The sequence below is a fragment of the Emys orbicularis genome, chromosome 8 (assembly GCF_028017835.1).
Source record: "Emys orbicularis isolate rEmyOrb1 chromosome 8, rEmyOrb1.hap1, whole genome shotgun sequence".
Taxonomy (NCBI): Eukaryota; Metazoa; Chordata; order Testudines; family Emydidae; genus Emys; species Emys orbicularis.
Window position 1 is genome coordinate 77,441,292 of NC_088690.1, and position 20,755 is coordinate 77,462,046.

Genomic DNA, 20,755 nt, shown 5'->3' on the forward strand with positions numbered 1-20,755 from the left:
AGTTCAGGAGTGTTTGGTTCTAGGTGTGTGGGTTGGGCTCATGTCAATTTCACACAGCGCTTATTATCCAGAAAGATCCCAATGCTCTTAATTGAACCTGACTCTGAAGCAAGCCCAAGAGTTCCCTGGAACAGCAGATCTTTCACTTGAAAAGTCACTTCTGCTTTTGTCCTGTTCCATTCTCCCCAGTGAAGCCAGTGTTCACTTTTGTCCCATATGGTAGGGCCATTTTCATGCTGGCTTTGAGCTCAGCATTGCAAATCAGATCTATAGCAGTAGACTTCTCCCCAGATCCAGATCCTCTAACACTTGCCTTGTGACCTAGCCATGATGTAAAGAGCCACTTACTTTTTCCCAAGCTGGCGTGCCACATCACAGCGCTTGAATCCTTCAAGGTGATAGAGGCGCTTGGCCAGTCTCTTGGCAGCATCACTATCTGCCTTGCAGCCATTTGCTAATGTGTCCGTGCTGCCATGGTCAAGCTGTTCGGTGCTGCCCATGTCAGAGTCCGAGTCGGAAAGAGTGTCTTTTAAGCTGGCATCACTGCATGGTGAACAGAAAACAATTAAAGAAACAAACGTGGTATTTTCTGGAAACCCCAGAGCTTTGGACAATACAAGCCTTATACCAAATCCCAAACCACTCTGTCATTAACGTGTTTTTAGAAAAACACGAGCACCTCATCTCAACGGGCTGCAAGCTGTTTGTCAGAAATCCAAAGTCTGTTTGATCAGACCTGGGTATGATGTTTCCTTTATCAGTCTCAGCATTTGGAAAGATGGACAACCTCTGAGCTCCCCATCTGGGGACCAACCAGCCAATGAACCCCATAGCTCCATTGGTCTATTCCCGGGGTCAGCAACCTTTCAGAAGTGGTGTGCCGAGTCTTCATTTATTCACTCTAATATAAGGTTTCGCATGCCAGTAATACATTTTAATGTTTTTAGAAGGTCTCTTTCTATAAGTCTATAACATATAACAAAACTATTGTTGTATGTAAAGTAATACAGGGGGAGGGATAGCTCAGTGTTTTGAGCATTGGCCTGCTAAACCCAGGATTGTGAGTTCAATCCTTGAGGGAGCCACTTAGGGATCTGGGGCAAAAATCAGTACTTGGTCCTGCTAGTGAAGGCAGGGGGCTGGACTCGATGACCTTTCAGGGTCCCTTCCAGCTCTATGAGATAGATAGGTAAATAAGGTTTATAAAATGTTTAAGAAGCTTCATTTAAAATTAAATTAAAATGCAGAGCCCCCGGACCGGTGGCGAGGACCTGGGCAGTGTGAGTGCCACTGGAAATCAGCTCGTGTGCCGCCTTCGGGACTCGTGCCATAGGTTGCCTACCCCTGGTCTATTCCATGTCATTCAAGCTTCAGGCTAGCTGCCGTACTTCATGCAAGTCAGGTGTTTTCTAAGCAGCTTAATCAGTGTTTAGCCTTGGGTTGGGTGAAATGGTTAAGATATCATATGCAACCACCCAGCCACCATTCCCTTCACCTTCATTCATCTCCTGTTGGGAGAAATACTTTGGGCATCTCTCCAAAGTGAATTCAGTACTGGGTGAAAGGTGCTGGATTGACAGCCCTGGGGACTGAAGTCTCCAGTCCAGAGAACAGGTCCAGCATGAGCAATAGTCAGTGCAAGTTTACCCAACACTGCCCACCAGTGTGCTTCAGCATGTGAGAAGGGAGTTCAGCCTCTACCCCCCTTGGCCTCGCTGCTGAGAGGGTCAGTAAGGGGCCGGTTGGTGCTAATTGAGGCAGTGGGTTGCGAGATGTGGATATCTGTCCACTGGGAACTGGACTGAGACCCATCAGCTCATTTCGCATTAAGGCACAGAGTTGTTTGGAAAACAGATTTCCCTTGACATTTTTTGAGATTTTAAAATTTTTTCTTGTCTGGTATTGGGACAAAAAAATCAAATAAAACAAAACAAACAAACAAAAACCTGACATTTTTTATGAACTGAAAATCCAAAAAAAGAGGAAAAAAATTCATTTTAGGGCAATCAAAACATAAATTCAAAACATTTTGTTTTGATGTTGACCTTTATTTTTTAATATAGAATAACAAATTTCTAAATGAAAATAATTTCAGACTGAAAAAAATGAAATGTTTTCTTTTGAAAATGTCAAAATGGACCATTTCGAGATTTTTCCAAACATTTATTTTCAAATTTTTTCTAAACAAAATATTCATCCAAGTTCCCATGGGAAATGCTGGCCTTGATGAATTGGCATTTTTTGATTAAATATAGTTAGTCAAAAAATTCCCAGACAGCTCTACTAAGACACATAACAGCAGTCAGAGTAACAATTCACTAATGGCTTGGACTGCATTTAAGTCAGTAGGCTAGAGGTGAAGGTGCATACCTCATTCTCCAAACGCTTGACTCATCCATCACTCTCTCCACTTTGAAATGATTCATAGATACATAGATTTTAAGCTGTGAACATCTGGCCATTGGGGGGAGGGATAACTCAGTGGTTTGAGCATTGGCCTGCTAAAGCCAGGGTTGTAAATTCAATCCTTGAGGGGGCCATTTAGGGATTTGGGGCAAAAAATCTGTCTGGGGATTGGTCCTGCTTTGAGCAGGAGGTTGGACTAGATGACCTCCTGAGGTCCCTTCTAACCCTGATACTCTATGATTCTAATCTGACCACCTGCATAACACTAGGCCAAAAAAATTCACCCAGTAATTTCTCCACCATGACATCTCTTTGAGCTATAGTGGATCTTTTTAGAAAGATATCCAAAATTGATTTAAAGACAGAGAATCCAACCCATCACTAGGTAAGTTGTTCCAATGGTTAATTACATGAAAAAATTAACCCTTATTTCTGGTCTGAATTTGTCTGTCTTCTCTTTCTAATCACTGGATCTCATTATGCATTTTTCTGCTAGATTAGAGCCATCTACTATCAGAAATCTCTTCCCTATTGTAGACTGTGACAACAGCAATTGTTCATGCCGCCTGCATTCATGAATCCCCACCGACTGTGCACCATCTATGATAAGCCTCACCGTGGGAGGTGCTTTAATCAACAGTCCCATGCTGATGGTCCTGAGCTGCCCCTGCTCTCTTCCTTTCTCTATGTACTCATAAGACCCTTACCACTGTAAGAGCTGGGAAGGAGGTGATTAATATATGCTGGGCTAGCATAGCTATCTATCGATTTATCTCACATTACCAATATGTATTATCTGCACCATACATATATTAGTATGAATTAAGCACAAATAGCATTAAACATACATAGTAGCTGTATAGCCTAAATTGGCCTATGCTTTTTATATAACCCTGCTCCTTATGCTAAAAATCCCATAATTCCTTGCATTCACTGAAGTAAGATTTGGCATACACAGATACAAATCTTGTCAAAATCAAGATACATTCATTCTATGTCTTAGCACAAGCTAGGTAAGAACCTTCACGGACCAGTACCTGCAGTGCTGCTATCCGAAACAAAGATAAGGAAGGAACAGAAAACAAGTTAAGGAACTGGGACAAACTGATGGGTTGGATTTCAGTGACACATAAATAGATGTGTAATTTGTAAACTCATCCTATAAATACTACCATCTGAAATGTGTAACTTTGGGAGCACACCTTCTGTGTAAGGTGAATGTAACATCACAGCACAAGATGGCTTCCCAGAGACTGGTATCGTATTGAACCTTTCTCCTGTACTATATTGTTATTGTCTTAGAGCAATAAACCTGACTGACATTAGTTATTTGGCTTTTGAATGTATTTCATAATGAACCAAAGTAGTGTCAAGTAACCGACTATGCAGTTTATCCCCAGAAGTAATCCAGCTGTAATAGGCTGGTGGGTGTGGTCTGCTTGGGAATAATCTCTGTATGTCTGGGCCCTGTATTCGAGTCTCAGTACAAATACTCCCTTAACCTGAACATTCCAAAACCAAATACTGGAGATGAATTACCTTCAAGTCCAAATTTTTTTTGCTGAGGGTGAAATGCAATTCATCTGCATAAAGCCCTACGTCCTGGGCTTTGTGTGGCAGAAGGGGTTGTGTGGGGAGAAGGTTGGGAGATGAGTTTCACCCGTCGAACCAGGGTCAAGGTGCAGACTAGATCTCAGCACCATCCTCTTCCCCAGTCAGTGGCTAATACACCCTCAGCAGTGGCCATATCATTCTACACCACTTGCCCCCAATGGCAGGGTCAGTGGACCCATAGAAATGTGGACTCTGTGGCCTTCTCTTAGTTTTCCCCAATCCACCCTCAGGGCCAGCCTGTTTACACAGGGTTGGTAAAGCCTGTTTCACTGGGAACCTTGTAATTAACTGAACGTATTTTATGGCACATCCAAACCTGCTCCAGATTTCCCTTTGAGCCAGCCAAAAACAACTACCCTGTGTTGCCTTATTGTGTAGTGAAGGAAGTTTTGTGCAGCGTGTGCGTCACTTGCTGGCGGTGAAGGGCTTTGCCAGAGAGTCTTGTCTTGTATTTTCTGCCTCTCTGCTCATGCGGGGGTTCAGCTCTAACCTGAAGTGCTTACACGGCAGGGTGGGTGTTTGCTCTTCTGGGGATATTTTCATCACTGCTGCTTTTTCATTCACTTTCTTAATGGCACCAAGAGATCTGCTTTGATCCGGACACAACTCGCTCAGCGCGTCAGTCTGAAACTAGCTTGCTAATCTCTGCTGCTTTTCAAATGCCATTCACTGGCTCAGCTGTCCTGGTGAATCTGCTTGCACAGATCAGCCCTTGTTCTGGAAGCAACTTCTTTTTAACTGCATCTGAAGTTAGGACTCAGGAAAGTGAGGGGCTGATAGTGCTGAGCTGGCCCCAGCAATGGAAAGGGAGAATGGGCTATAAACTGTAATGACTCCACCTCTCCCTCTAGGGCACCAGGGCAGCAGAAGACAATAGACTAAGGGCAAGGCCAGGGTGCTCAAGTGGGTAATGGGCACCTCAAACCATATTAGAGAGACTTGCTCACCCCCATACATTTCAATACTGATCTGAAACTCTTGTCCTGCTTCCCTCGCCTCTCCCAGCTCTGCCAGTCTCTAGACTCCCTCTCCAGTCCCGGCTCCATAAAGGTCGGTCAATGCACCGTGATCGTGCCCAGCAGGACTGTTTGGGGCTGAACCATGCCCATTATTTGGCAGGTTTGTAATGCACACAGATGGGGGCTGGGAGGACACCTTCAGACTCCTTTTAACTCGTGACCCAAATAAGAGTCAGTATTATTCCATTCTCGCTCTAAGTCCAGCCTCACTGGCCACTAGGGTGTGCTGCAAAGTCAGGCTATCTGTAGCGGGGGGTAGTAGGGTGGGGTTAAGTTCAGTGGGGGGGAGAATGTTTTAGCCTTTTAGTTGGCATTACGTGTGCCAACTTACAATGTGTTCTAAGTACTAATTGTGTATGTGCCTGCAGTCGAAGACAGAGGTTGTATAAGCCACGTAAATAAATGGGTGTTGAGTGGATAGATGGCTGATCCCATGGCCCATAGCCCTTTGCAATAATAAAATCACCCCCAAAATCCATAATAGGAACACAATTGGCAGACAAAGAGGAGAGCTGGCAAAGCAGGTGTCAAACAAGCCGAACAAATGCCCCTTAGTAAATGAGTCCATACAAGAGGAGGCAAGTGCAGAAAGTCCTGATCCAGGCTGTGCTCAGCCCTTGGCAGGACTGAGCCCCCAAAGCAGCCATATTTAGGAAGCACAAATGGAAGAAGAGCTGAACCCAAGCATAAGTTTGACCCATGGAAAAATCATGGAGCACGTCCTCAAGGAATCAATTCTGAAGCACTTAGAGGAGAGGAAAGTGATCAGGAACAGTCAGCATGGATTCACCAAGGGCAAGTCATGCCTGACTAACCTAATTGCCTTCTATGAGGAGATAACTGTCTCTGTGGATGAGGGGAAAGCAGTGGATGTGTTATTCCTTGACTTTAGCAAAACTTTTGATACGGTCTCCCACAGTATTCTTGCCAGCAAGTTAAAGAATATGGGCTGGATGAATGGACTATAAGGTGGATAGAAAGCTGGCTAGATTGTCGGGCTCAATGGGTAGTGATCAACGGCTCCATGTCTAGTTGGCATCCGGTTTCAAGCGGAGTGCCCCAAGGGTCGGTCCTGGGGCCGGATTTGTTCAATATCTTCATTAATGATCTGGAGGATGGTGTGGACTGCACTCTCAGCAAGTTTGCAGATGACACTAAACTGGGAGGAGTGGTAGATACGCTGGACGGTAGGGATAGGATACAGAGGGACCTAGACAAATTAGAGGATTGGGCCAAAAGAAACCTGATGAGGTTCAACAAGGACAAGTGCAGAGTCCTGCACTTAGGACGGAAGAATCCCATTCACTGTTACAGACTAGGGACCGAGTGGCTAGGCAGCAGTTCTGCAGAAAAGGACCTAGGGGTTACAGTGGACGAGAAGCTGGATATGAGTCAACAGTGTGCCCTTGTTGCCAAGAAGGCTAATGGCATTTTGGGCTGTATAAGTAAGGGCATTGCCAGCAGATCGAGGGACGTGATCATTCCCCTCTATTTGACATTGGTGAGGCCTCATCTGGAGTACTGTGTCCAGTTTTGGGCCCCACACTACAAGAAGGATGTGGAAAAATTGGAAAGAGTCCAGCGGAGGGCAACAAAAATGATTAGGGGGCTGGAGCACATGACTTATGAGGAGAGGCTGAGGGAACTGGGATTGTTTAGTCTGCAGAAGAGAAGAATGAGGGGGGATTTGATAGCTGCTTTCAACTACCTGAAAAGGGGTTCCAAAGAGGATGGATCTAGACTGTTCTCAGTGGTAGCAGATGACAGAACAAGGAGTAATGGTCTCAAGTTGCAGTGGGGGAGGTTTAGGTTGGATATTAGGAAAAACTTTTTCACTAGGAGGGTGGTGAAGCACTGGAATGGGTTCCCTAGGGAGGTGGTGGAATCTCCTTCCTTAGAGGTTTTTAAGGTCAGGCTTGACAAAGCCCTGGCTGGGATGATTTAGTTGGGAATTGGTCCTGCTTTGAGCAGGGGGTTGGACTAGATGACCTCCTGAAGTCCCTTCCAACCCTGATATTCTATGATTCTATGATAAGGCACTGATGAAACACAGCAGCTCAGATGGGGCGGGGGGGAGGTGTTACCTGTATTCATTTGCCTAACTAAGCTGGACTGGAAGTCTGAGAAGCTTTAAAGTCCAAGGCCCCGATTTCGAGGAGTGCTACAACTGCTTTTGACCATGCTGGCAGTGCAAAGCAGTCCTGAAGCTGGCAGATCTGGCCACTTGAGGCTCCCCTTTCTAAGGGAATCCAGGGTGGCACAGAGCCACCATAGTGGCTCCTATGATGCTCCCATCCTGGTTGCTTCAGGGCATCTGAATAATCTGTGGGTGCCTTAATGACCCCATGGAGCCATAATGTATGCCAGGGGTCAGACTGGCACTTAGAGGCCACAGAATCTGGGTAACACAGTGGTGAGCTATGTCTCCCATGGACTTGTGCTCCTTGGCCAACCAGGGAATGCCAGCGTAAGGGCAAACCATGTCCCTATGCAGTGGATGCTCAGTCATTACATGGGCAAACCTCATGAAGTCAGTGACAGGTTTACTTGAGTAAGGACTGACTCAATACGGAGTGAAGACATCGTGATTTGGCTGAAGGGCCAAATCCTGCCCAATGGTACGTGTGCACAGTCACACTGACTTCAATACGAGCTGCAGGCCTATACTGGAGGCTCCCATTCTGCAGCTGCTCTGCAGGCCGGATTCCCACTGGAGACAATGGACGTCCGGCAGCTGAATAGGCACATTTTACACTCTGTCTCCAAAGGTGAAAGGTCAGAAGCGCACCGAACCATGCGCCAGGGTGTGATTCCTTCACCCTGCCCCCTGGTGAATGGAAGAATAATGTAGCTCCCTACACTTGCAGGACTTAGTTTCCTATGTCGGCCGCGTTACACAGCATCAGCATCTATAATTCAGACTGACCCCATTTCCTTGTGTTATGGCTATTCCTCTTGTAAGTGACTTTCCCCTTTGGATTGCAGCATCCTTCATGCTCGCCAAGGGCTCTGTGGTCATATGGAAAATAGTCTGTATATGCCTAGCCTTATCCTGGGCTGGGGTCCTACTATAAAAGAGATAATGAGGACAGGTGTCACCTCCTGATGAATACTGATTGTTCATTGTGGCATGTACACAGGGAAGCACAAAGGAGAATGCTGGCATACTAATAATAATCTGTAGTGTCCAGGAGCTCCAGTTAGGTCTATGGGCCCCCCACTGTGTGAGGCGCTGTACAAACACAGAACGAAATGACACTCCCGGCCTCAGAACTCACAGTCTGCCTTACCTGATGGAGTTAATAAGCTTCAAGGCATCTTCCTCAGCTCCATCGACGTGGAATCCATTAGGGATATTTTTCAAGGATAACCGGCTGAGCACATTTTCCGACCTGCTGCTGGTAATTGAGTGCCTCAGAGGGCTCCCCAGATCCTCCTCCGCTGGCTTCACGGCTGCCTGCTCTTGCTTCTCCGCCGCCATGTGTTGCAGGGCTCCTTTCTGCTGGGCAACCAGTTTCTGTTCTAAAAGTTCAGGGCTTTCCTTGACCCTTTGCTGAATCAGCGGAGTGAGCGGAGCCTCAAAACTGACACAGCTGTCTGTCTCATCTGTGAGGGAGAGCACGTCCAGGGAGTCCAGGCTGCTGTAGTACGTGCCCTTCATAAGGTCGGACTCCACAATTTTTTCAAAGGTAGAGCTGAATCCATCCCTGATGTCTTTCAATTGCAACTCTTCCTTGTCATCCTCCGTGCAACTTTGCTTGGCTTCTCCAGCTGCAAACCTGGAACACAAGGGCAGATGTATGAAATACCTGGGTTACTCTTGCAGGTTCAAGGTGTACATGACTAGAAGAAGAAGAAGGATGGCACAGTGGCTTGAGGACTAGCCTAGGAGCAAGGTGCAGCTCCCTGCTCTGTCCCAGACTCCCTGTGTGACTGCAGGCAGGTCTGAGGGCACAGAAGGAGTGAGGCACCTAAGTCCCTGTTCTGGGACCACCGCGATGCACAAATCTCCCTCTGCAGGTACCTAAACTCCCTCAGTTCCTGCATTTTTGCAGTAGACGTTCCCTTGTTGGCTGTGTTTCTGCTGCTGGGCACATGCATTGCTGACTCTCTCTAGGTGCCTGGGCGCCTGCCTTCACCTCAACCCCAGAGCAATTCACTAACCGGGGAAGACAGGCACTCAGCCGCCTAAGGCGCACGCAGGGTCCTATCCGGTAAGTGTCTTCAGAGGCCACCACCAGATCAGGCCCCTCAGGCAAGCTCACACAAAAGAGCAAGGGTGGGGGAGAGGGAGGCAGAAGGACCTCCCTCCTTGCTTTTAGCCCAGGGTTAGGGTACTCACCTGGGATGTGGGAGATCCCAAGTTCAAATCCTCCCTGCAAAAGGATCTGCCACTTCTGTGGTGAGTACACTAACCACTGGGCTATAGGATATTCTGAGATGGGGCTCCCTCGGTCTCTCCTGCTGAAGCCATTGCACTGCAGACAAATACCTGAAGAGTCATTGGAGCAGGGGGTCTGGATCTCTCACCTGCTAGGTGAGTGCTCTACCCACCAGGCTACAGAGCCATTCACATGCTTGTGCTCACCATCTGGCCTGAATGACTCTTTGAGAGAGCGAGATTTTGAGCAGATATAGGCTCAGAGCCACTACTCCAGAGCTCCACAATCCAGAACTTGGGAATGCTGGGTCCAGCTGCACAGCTGACCCCAATCTTTATAACGGGCCAAGCCAAACCCACAGATCCGAACCAGGGAAGTTTGCATCTGAATTTGTGACAGGTCCCAACTCCATAATGGACTGAAGCTAACTTGCACCCCTGGCTCCCGGGACTCTGGTGAAGCTCAGATTTAAACTTCCCTACTGACTCTATCTCCATAACAGCACACTCTCAAAATCCTCAAACCGCAGCTCTGAAGAGCACCGAACTCTAGCTCTAGATCAGAACGCTGTGGGTCAGACCTATCTCTGGCTTCACGTGATCATGGTCTCATTTTCAAGCCAACTTGGGCTAGTTTATGCCTTTGTCTCAAAATCATGACAAACACTAATAGTGTCGGGGAAACCGGGCAATTCTGACTAAGTTTGGCTTTGAATCTTTGGGTTCATTCAAGTACAAAACTCAACACAAAACCCAAGAGGTGCAGTGGAACTCAAATGGGTAAAGTGCTGTGTGTTGGAAGCCCCTGAGCGGGGAACGTGCCAGTTTTCGCACAGAGTGAGTAGAAATGAAAGTGCTGAAATATTGCTCCTGCAGTATTGCCGGCCTGTCTGAAATACCCTGGGAATCTCATGAGATTCCCAGCTCATCTTCCAGCAAAAGCTATTCACACTTACTTGTGCAGGAGTGGGGCTGCCTTTTAGCACCGTGATCCAGGTGGAAAAGCCAGGGGGCGATAAATGCATTTTTCTCTTAACCTACTGTGTTTCTCGGCACTGTCTCATTATCATACCAGATCTGGCTCACATCCTAATGATTGCAGCCCAGCTTTCCAGAGGGAACATGCTTTCCTGAGATGGGAGTACTGTGGGTGCATTGGAGCCAAAGATACTGCTGACTCTGGTGACCCAGAAAACTTGCATGAATTGGTGCAAGTCCAGCTATCGTTATTACATTTCTGGTAACACCCTCAAGGCACTAGACAGACATCTAGGAAGATACAATTCCTGCTCAAGCCCCCCGCTCAGCCAGGGTCCACAGACCAGTCAACCTTTGATAGCATCCCCAATATGGTCAACCCCTGCTAGGAGATGCTAGGAGCATCACACCTGAACCTGCATGGCCTGTAGGGATTTGGAATGAGTTTTCTACCACAGGGAAAACCAGGTTTGTTTGAACCATCCCCTTTTCAAACCTCAGGGCCTGAGACCCAAGAGAATGCGATTCTGACACAGATTTTGGAAACTCATTATGAGCCAAACCTGAAAGAGAGATCACAGCACTTTCCAGGAGTCCTGCCTGCCAGCTTTGTTCTGGACAATGAACGTATACTGTCTATAAACATCTCCTTGTGCAGAAATGGCCAATATTGCAAGATGGCCCAGCACCCTTGTGGGATAGCTTGGTTGCTGGCTTTGGGAAAGGTATTCCCACATACAGGAGCAAGCAAACCAGAATGTATATAGCACAGACACACACCCCGCCCACAGTGGAAAACGCCAGGACATTATTCTACAAGGCTGGGATGGACTCTCACAAGAGCACAGCCCCAAATCCAGACATCAGGGTGAAATGTAGGGATTCAGATCTGAATGCCCCCAACCTCAAGCTTCTCAGGGTTGGCTCTGTGCTCACACCCCTACTGTGCCCATCTCTCTGACCATGCCCAGCTAGCCCTGCACTCTGTTCCTCCCCACATAGTACTGTACTGTTTGCTCCAGGATTAATATTTCCCTTCTTCTCAAGAAGAAGGTGATTTAGCCCCAGTGTATGTTGTCGAGCCTTAAATAAATAAGCCGTGATAAATGAGTGCTGCTCCCCAGCAGGGAACATGTTAATGAGCTACAGGCGGAGCCGGATAATAGGGAACCTGGGCTAACATTTTTCCATCAGCATCATACTATTGCCAACTGAGTTAATGAGCAAATAAAGCCCAAAGACAGCAATTTTAGACGGTTTTAAAAATATATATATACCCAGTATGTACCCACCGGGTAGAATCTTTAAATAAGCCCACTGCTCTCCAGGTGTCATGGAGAGAGGGCATGACTGAGCATGACAGGGGGGCTGGAACAATTTGTACAGTGGGGGTGCTGTGAGCCATTGAACCAAACTGTAAACCCTGTGTATGATGGAAACCACTTCAAGCCAGGGGTTGCGGCAGCACACTCCCCCTCCCCCACCCCCCGCCCTCCGCCAGTACCCCTAGTTCCAGCACCTCTGGCAGGAGAGCTGTCACTGCACAAATAGAGCTCTCTGCTTTTCTCTTCTGGTTCCTGGTTCTGCTGAAGGCGAACAGGAGAGGGCAGCATTGGGCAGGAGTTTCTCCATGAGATCCAGAGCCTTTCTGCGCTGACTGACCATGTGAACAAAGGGACTTGGTGACCGGGCCCATGGGGTCTCAGAGGAATGCATGCATGGGGCTATTACAGCAGGACCGTGTACTGTAAATGTCCTTATTGCCCTTTGAATGGGGAAGGAAAGGAACGCCAGGTCAGCACAGCACTGGTCAAGTTCAATTCCATTACTCTCCCAACAGCACTGTCAGCTGGCTCTCAATACTGGGGTCTTGTTAATGCAGTGCCATTGTTTAGTGGTGTTAATTTAGCTGCAGAGAACAGCCCATACTCAGTAAATAGCTACTTTTACCTTCATCATCCACCCCTTACCACAAATCCGCAGATTTCCAGCCTTGTAGTCACACTGGTGAGGACTTTTCAATGCACACTTAAAATGGACTGTAGTCATTTCAGCATCCCAGGAAATGCTGCGACGCTGGTAGGCAGCTGGTGTCCATACTATGAGGCCATACCGCTCATCCCTGCTTGAAAGCTGCGAGGGCACTGCACCGCCCTGAGACTGATGTTTTGCCACTAACACACTACTATCAACCTGGGACTGATTATGCCCCGGTGCGTCATACAACTGCCCATGAGCAAACACTGTGAACTCGAATCCAACCCTCATCAAGTGTTTCATCCTGAGGCCTGTTTATGGACAAAGCACCATTCCAACACCAAATCTGACTGGCTGCAGCATGATCGGGTTTTGAAATCTTATGCTGTGGCCATGCAGGAAGCAGTGAAGGCTTCTTTGCCTCTGCCTCTGTGACGGGCCTGACAGGGGACGTGTTCTGGATCATCTGGTTAATCGGAGCTGTTTGCACCAAATGACAAAACCAAGAACTTTTCATTGGCAGGGGTTTAAGTGGTTCCTGGGGGGACCACACGCAGAGTCCTCTCTGCTTGCGTTCAAGCCCCAGAGGTTTGCAGGAGTTCTGGTGGTGCTGTAGGATGTGCCATTTGCTACCAGTACTTTAGGTCAATGTCCCTATGACTTCAGCAGAGCTATGTCACCTAGAGTGTCGGTTTCCCAAAAGGAAACAATGGTTAGACTCCTGCTTCAAAAGCCATCACGTACCATGAGTAAGGCTAAGATTTTGTCATGGTTATTTTTAGTGAAAGTCACGGACAGGTCACGGGCAAGAAACAAAAACTCACGGAAGCTGTGACCTGTCTGTGACTTTTGCTGCTGAAGCTCTATAGTTTCCCCTGCCACCGTGGTGACTTGGTGGCTGGGAGCTGTGGGATTCTCCCTCTGCCTGCGGCAGCTGGAAGCTACAGGGGGTGCCCCCCTCTGCCCATGGCAGCTGGGATCTACAGGGTGACCAAATTTCCCAAAATGAAAACTGGACACCCCGAGCCGCTCACCTGAGCCTCTCTCCCCTCCCCTCCCCGCCCCCCCCCGCCAACGAGGCTGTCACTGGAATGGAGTCCCCTGTCGCCTGTCGCAGGAACCCTGCTGGCTGCCAGCTCCAGTCCCTCAGCCCCTGGGGCTGAAGCACTAAATGTCACAGAGGTCTCCAGACATCTCAGATTCCGTGACTTCCGTGACAAACGTAGCCTTAGCCATAAGCTATTTCTCCAGCTATCACCCCATCTGGAATCTCCCATCTTTGCAGGAGGTTATGGAGAACGTTGTGGCTAAACAACCAGCAATCCTGAGATTCTTTGGGGCTCTTCAGACTTAGTATGCCACTAAGGCTGAGCTGGTGTGTGTGTGGATGGTCTCACCCCTGGGGATGGATGAAGTTTGGAGGTCCACATGCATTCTTTCAGATCTATCACTATCACCTGCCTTTCATGCCATTGACCACAAGGTGATTTTGATACATCTCCTAGCAGGGGTTGACTATGTGGAGGATGCTATCAAAGGTTGACTGGTCTATGGACCTTGGCTGAGCAGGGGGCTTGAGCAGGGGCTTCTTTGGACTGGTTCTATCCCTTTTTTCTGAAAGCATCCAAAGGGTGGTCCTGGGCATTTGTTCATGGGCCCCAAGGGCACTCTCCTGAGGGGTGCCTAGGAATTCACTCTGTCACCCCTCCTGATGGGGCCTTTACACCGGTTAATGAGAACATGTGAGGGGGCAGCTCTCAACTTTATATCTCCTTCTCTTCTAACCCAGCTGGTATGTGATGGAAGGTTTCAGCTGGTGTCGAACTGAGTCTGGGGCTCAGATGAGCGTGAGCTGCCTGAGACTCGATGGAGACTAGGTTGGGATAAAGCTTGTAGGATGGGAAGAAAATGGAGGAGATGGCAGCGATTATGCCATCGCCCTTTACCTGGCAGTCTTGCTGGATGGTGGCTGTGATTGTCTCATGTGTATCTTATCAGCCATGCTTGCTATGGAGATTACATACCTTCTTTCAGATGTGGACCTTACTACAGTTCTCCCGGCCTATGTCACCTAGCGGCAGGATGGCCGTAATGTGCTCCCCACCCAGCCGCATCATCAAAGTGATCGGAAAACCCAGCTAGCGCAGAATGCGGCATCCACCTAGGAAGCAACGCACCTCCCTGGGAGCACATCAGGCCTGTGCCCTGTGAGCGGCACTGCTGACCCCAGGACTTCTAGGGGAAGGGAAAGGGGTTGCTTTTGGCCTTTCGCACCCAGCATGGTTTGAGTCCCAGTGACTTGAAAGGTGCCTCGCTCTCTATGTGGCACCCTGGCAGGCTAGGTCAGCGCAATGCTTGAGGGAAGAGGCTGGCAGCAGGGTGTGATCAGTCTAATAGCCCTGACGCTGGAGCTCACTTCCTCCGTGGTCCCACAGCCTGTGGCCAGCCTGCAAACCCACCTGTTTCCCCGGGCTTCTCTTTTGGGGGGGAAGGAAGGTAGGTTGGGAAGGGGACTTGGGAGGTGGGTTATGTGTGTGCTGGGAGCTCAAGGTGGGGATGGCAGAGGTGGTCTCCTGGCCTACTGACCTGCTCTGTTAGTGATCATGGATAAAGCTCCCAGGGCACTGGATGGGCCTTTTATAAATACATGAACTGAGAAAGCAGGGAGCCCCAGACTGCACTGACAGCATATTAGTGCTGTGTTTGCAGCAAGATGTGTCAGAGGAAAAGCCGGTGTGAAGGGTGGGTGCCACCATGTCCCATTGCAGGAAAGGGATACATAGGGCCATGCAAAATGTTTGCAAACAGCCCATTCCCCATTCAAATTCAGGGCCAGGGCAGGTTCGTCTGCGTTCGGAGACACCAGCCCAAGTTCCCAGACAGCTCGTGCAAGAACGCCCAAGCACCCAGCAATACAAAGCAGCATCCCCCTTCCAGTGCTTCCCTCCCCCAGATCACGGAAGCCTCCCACCTGCTGCTGGAAGTCTTTGGCAGGGGCCTGAGCGACCTCCTGCTCTACCCGGGGGTTAGGTAGGCCCTTTAGCACCTTTCCTGGGGCCTCAGGTGGTTCTCTGCCTCCTGCTGGCATGACTGCTGCCTCCTGAACTCCCAATGTCTTCTGGGGCAGGTGGATGAATCCATACCCCTGGCTGCTTCAACCGGGGGGGACCATTCCCAGGGCCAGCCAGTCCCCTACTGAGTGGATGGCCCAGGTGCCTCAGAATCCCTGAGGCGATCGCTAAGGAATCCTGGAGTTCCCTAGCAACTGCATGCTGACTGGGTGCCCCATAATCCCTAGCTCGTGGCTGCCTAGCTACCACATGGGGGTGATGGTGTGTCACTATCCTTGCCGTCTGGAGAGCCCTGCCAAGCAGTGGGAGGGGGCACTTCCCAACTGCCAGGATGGTGTCTGGGGATCAGCTTGACCCCAAGCAGATTTTGTAAGGACTAGGGAGGCAGCAGCTACTTCAGGCAGACCCCCAAGAGTTTGCTCCGGGTATGGTCAAGCAATCACCCAGCCTCCCGGCCAACCTGCAGGAGTTGAGGGGGGTGACCAGCTTCAGCTGGAGAGGGAGAGAGGCCCCCTGCAGACAGCAGAGGTGAGATGGGAAGGTGTGTTGGGATTGTAGCTACTGGAGATATAGAAGGCCTGCTAGGTCACCTAGGCCCATGCCCTCAAAGATTCAGCCAGGGCTCACGCTGTTTTGGGCACAAGTGTTCAGTTCATTCGTTGGGGGACTGGACTGGCTGATAGCTAGGCCAGATACTGCATGGCTATGGCATGGTTCTCCTTGCCTATCCTGAATCTCTGGAGCAGTGGTTCTCAACCCGTGGCCCAATCAGCACACAGCTGTGGCCCATGTGACATCCTCAGTGCCACACAGGAAGTATATATATCGTGTGGGTGAGGCCCACATAACACAGAGAGCTGTGCAGATACAAAATTTGTATCCACATCCAATCTGTGATCCGCAAAAATGGTCTGTGGATATCTGCAGATTTGTAGGGCTCTAATCTGGACCTCCATCAAAGGTGGGAGCCTCTTGTATGGCTGCTAGAACCAATGTAGTACATAAGGGCTTCTTTCCTTCTTTGGTCACCTCTCAGGGTGTGGCTCAATGCCTGCTGGAGTCAGTGGAAGGACTCCTATCGACTTCAGTGGGTGTTGGATCAGGCCCTTAGCCCCCCCAGCACATAGGCTCAACCTCGCTGGCCTCCCACTGACGTCTAAGGAGTATAATTCAGAGCAGAATCCAGGCCACTCATCTTAAATACAAAACAGTGATCACTGGGCATGAACTAGCGGGGTCTGGTATCTTGTATGCCTTTGACTTCATGCATTGGGGGGGATGGATAGCTCAGTGGTTTGAGCATTGGCCTGCTAAACCCAGGGTTGTGAGCTCAATCCTTGAGGGGGCCATTTAGGGATCTGGGGGGTAAAAATCTGTCTGGGGATTGGTCCTGCTTTGAGCAGGAGGTTGGATGAGATGACCTTCTGAGGTCCCTTCCAACCCTGATATTCTGTAACACCTAGTCTGATCCTGGGTTCACCCCAGGGTGGCTCCATTGATCTCACTGGAGTTCCTCCTGACTTACACACAGAGAATGAGAGGAGAATCAGCCCTGTGACAGCTTTTGTTTAAACACCAGCTTTTGGCTTGTGTGTGGCACCAGCTCCCCGGGCGCCAGGTGCCTGGGAAATACCTGAGGCTGATGGAATCCTGCCTTATGTCTGATGCCAGTGGCCACAGCCTCTAAGGATCCCCTCCCATCTTTCAGTTTCATTTGTGGAGGGTTTTCCTACTCCGAGAATATTTCTCCTCTGTGGCTGGATCACTTCTCTCTCCAGTCTGGCTCTGTAGCTATGCCTGGTCATTGTGGTGTATGCCAATAGGGATTCGTGTGTGGGACCCATTGTCTATTCCAATACTGCATGCCTAAGGGAGCCAGATTGAGGGCTACCTAGTCTGAGGTGTGCTGAAGGAGATGGATAGCTGCAGTCTGCTCCCCCTTCCTCAATCCCACAGAAGCCTGCCCCATGTAAGCACTGTGGGGTCAGGGCTCCATGTGTTGAGGGGGCTGGACGTGGGAGTGGGCTGCTCTAGGTGGAACCATCCTCCCTTAAACTCATGAAGGGTAAGAGGACATGGGCAAAGGCAGCTGATGCTGGCTGCCCCTCTGCTCAGCGAAACCCACCCTGAGTGGGGCTGGAGCACATAAGTGCAGGGCTATAATATGGGAGTGTGGCTCCTGAGAGAGCCATGCTGTCATGGGAGGAGTGGGTGGACTGCAGGGGCTACGTGGAGGTACTGGCACCCATGAACAACCTGAGAGCTAGGAACAAACCACGAGCCTGTAGCATGGGAGCTGCCCTCCCCAGTGAAGTGGAGGAAGCTCTGCGAGTTGAAGGCTGGAACGGGCCAGGGCCCAGGTGCAGAGGGGATAAGCTGGGCTGTCTGTCTGGCACTCCAGAGGAATTCATTCTTATCTGCATGAGTCTGAAGGTTTCCTGACTGCTCTTTAATCCCGGGGTGAATCCAAGCGGAGAAGTCGTCAAGGCCTAAATTGGTGCCTGATTTCATTCCTTCACTATTAAATCGAGGGGGCTGGGCTGGCTCATTGCCAAGGCTGCTGCTTCCTTTCTGGCTCCATGGAAGGGGCTTTTCATACCCACTACTGCTGCAGAATCAGGGCGGGCCCTGAGGGGAAAGGTCGGGAGTGGCAGGCAGGGAGCACTCTGAGGGGAACAGGGAGTGGGACACAGCAGGGTCTGACTGGCTGATCACTGAGCCATGCTCAAGAGCTTCCTCCCAGGGCAAAGCCAAGGGGCTCGATGGTCTGAGGGGCTGAGCACCCAGCGCACCCATGGACACTGCTTAGAGTGGTGGGAGCTCAGCACCTCTGACCATCAGGCTGATGGGATTGAGCTCATGCTGTAATACCCATTGTCTTCCCCCCATCCCAGGGGGAGCAGCCACACACCTGTCCTCCAGTCCCACCACAGACAGCACCGTGTTCTGGACAGAGAGGCAAACAGAGTGGGGATGGTGGACAGCCTCTGCTCTTCATTTCTGTCCCTGGATCCTGCCCTGCCTTTGAGCCTAGAGACCCGGAGCAGCCAAGTGATTGCACGCCGAGATGCGCCTCAGTGAGAACAACAGCGTGGGGCCCATGTTCATTGTGTTGCAGGGTCGCCTGGTACAGTTCCAGAGAAAGCATTTGTTTCTAGCGGCTGGCCCTTGCCCCCCTTGCTAGGCTCTCCTCTGCTCATGCTCCACACCAATAAGACCGGCTCTGGCTGCAGAGGGAATTCTGCCCACAGTTATGTTGCCTCCTTCAGCTGGGCCAAGGTTTGCAGAGCTGTGTTTCTCCCAACCTTTTCTTCCCCTGCTTGTGGCTCCCAAAGATGGGCCCTGGCCTAGTTCATTATGACAGTTGGACTCCTTGAGCTTGTTTAAAGGTGGCTGCTGCCTGGCTTGAATCACCTCTGTCCTTCCCCAATGGCTACCAAGGGCCTCAAGGGGCCTTTTAGGCAGCCTGGGATCACCAGGGCACACTGAAGCACTGGTCATTACCCCTTGCCCCAGCCACATCCCCTGCACCAGCTGCAGGGAGGGGAAGCTGTAGAGCCAGGGTGCCAGTTTCATGCCATGGGAAGGTCCCCCTACATTAGGGTGATCCTCCACTGCTGGCTATGCTGGATTTAGGGCCATTCTGCACTAGCAGTGCAGTGCAAAGCTGCTGCAGTACAAGGGCCTGCTAATTTTTTTGCATCGCCTGGCAGCTATCTGCATCTGTGATCAGGAGCAGGATGTTGGAGAACCGCCCTGCCAAGGGTATGCTGCTGGTTAGAGAAGACACTGTGAAGAGGACGGTGGCTTGGAAGTCTGATAGAATTGCATCCCCAATTGTCTATGGGCTCAGCTGTCCACAGCATGGGAAGCTCAGAGAGATACAGGGAAAATACCCTCTCCCTTGCATTGGCATTGATCAGAGATGGAGAATCGGTCAAGAAATAATTGTCTCAAATGAAGGGAGATATCACAGGGTATATGCACCTCGTCAAGGGGTGTCCGGCCATATATGGTCAGCAGGGAGCTTATGCCCCAAGGTTTCTCTGACAGTCTAACCCACAAAACGGGAGAGTGTGACCTAGCAATCAGAGTCCTTTGGGTTACCCTTGCTCCCAGGGCAGTAGTCAGAGTCCTTTGTGGCTGTCCGTGCTCTCAGGGCAGCATGGACTAGCAGTTAGGGCAGATTGGGCCACCACCCAGGGACTCAGGCCCTCAAGCAGGGCAGAGCAGCAAACACACAGTTTGGTGTGCTCAATAGTTTAGCATTCTGACTCTGATGAATGGTAGACAACTGCAACCTCTAGGCCTAAGGTGGGGGAGCTGCCACCCCAGTGGGGGCTGGCAGCAGGGGATAGGGGGACCCGGGCCTACCTAGCCTAGGGCCCTAACAGTGGCGGAGTGTTCTGCCACTGGATCAGCGGGGATCCACCCAAAACACGTCAACAGATTCCTCTGTCCTAAGACCGGACTAGTGTCTATTTCCCCTGGACCACTTCCTACCCAGTCTCCTAGTACAGCAGTCCATGGGGTCGTCTGCTGGTGAGGTCTGCGGCAATTCAGTCCCCTCCCAGGTCTCTGCTGTCCGTCCAATGTCTGCCTGGGGTTCGGCATGCCTGACCTCTGTGAATTGAGGCTCCCACAGCTCCGTGGAGGGAGCTCACAATGTGCGTCCTGCCTCCTCGGTGGTCTGGCCCAACTAAACTGGGCTGCTTCCCTTTATACCCTGTCTCCAGGCTGAGCATGCCCAGTGGGGACAGAGGGACCTGGTTTCCTTAGCCTTCAATTCACAGTTAACCCCGGTGGTGCAGATGTGCCCCAACACAGGGGAAAAAAATGTACCACAGGCTAAACTCCAGGGTGCACTTTGCAAGAGAAGTCACTTAAGGTACGGCTGCACGTCTCAGCGCCAGGTACGGCTGCACGTCTCAGCGCCTGCATCTACTGACTTGGGCTGTCACTACTGGGCTAGAAATAGCAGTGTAGACCAGGGATCGGCAACCTTTGGCACGCAGCCTGCCAGGGTAAGCACCCTGGCGGGCCGGGTCGGTTTGTTTACCTGCTGCGTCCGCAGGTTCGGCCGATCGCGGCTCCCACTGGCCGCGATTCGCCGCTCCAGGCCAATGGGGGCTGCGGGAAGTGGCGGCCAGCAAATCCCTCAGCCCGCGTTGCTTCCCGCAGCCCCCATTGGCCTGGAGCAGCGAACTGCAGCCAGTGGGAGCCGTGATCGGCCGAACCTGCGCACGGGGCAGGTAAACAAACCGGCCCGGCCTGCCAGGGTGCTTACCCTGGTGGGCCTGTGCCAAAGG

The 20,755-nt window shown here is 50.5% G+C and overlaps 1 protein-coding gene across 1 annotated transcript in view; it reads right to left on the reverse strand.

Annotated features, from left to right (window-relative positions):
* Nucleotides 1–20,755, reverse strand: part of PSD2 (pleckstrin and Sec7 domain containing 2) — a 100,170-nt gene that overhangs the window by 65,920 nt on the left and 13,495 nt on the right. The window contains exons 2-3 of the mRNA XM_065409306.1: nucleotides 8,330–8,818; nucleotides 349–543 (exon numbers count right to left, since the gene is read on the reverse strand). Coding sequence (XP_065265378.1) covers nucleotides 349–543; nucleotides 8,330–8,818 — 684 coding nt within the window. The remainder of the gene's footprint in view (nucleotides 1–348; nucleotides 544–8,329; nucleotides 8,819–20,755) is intronic.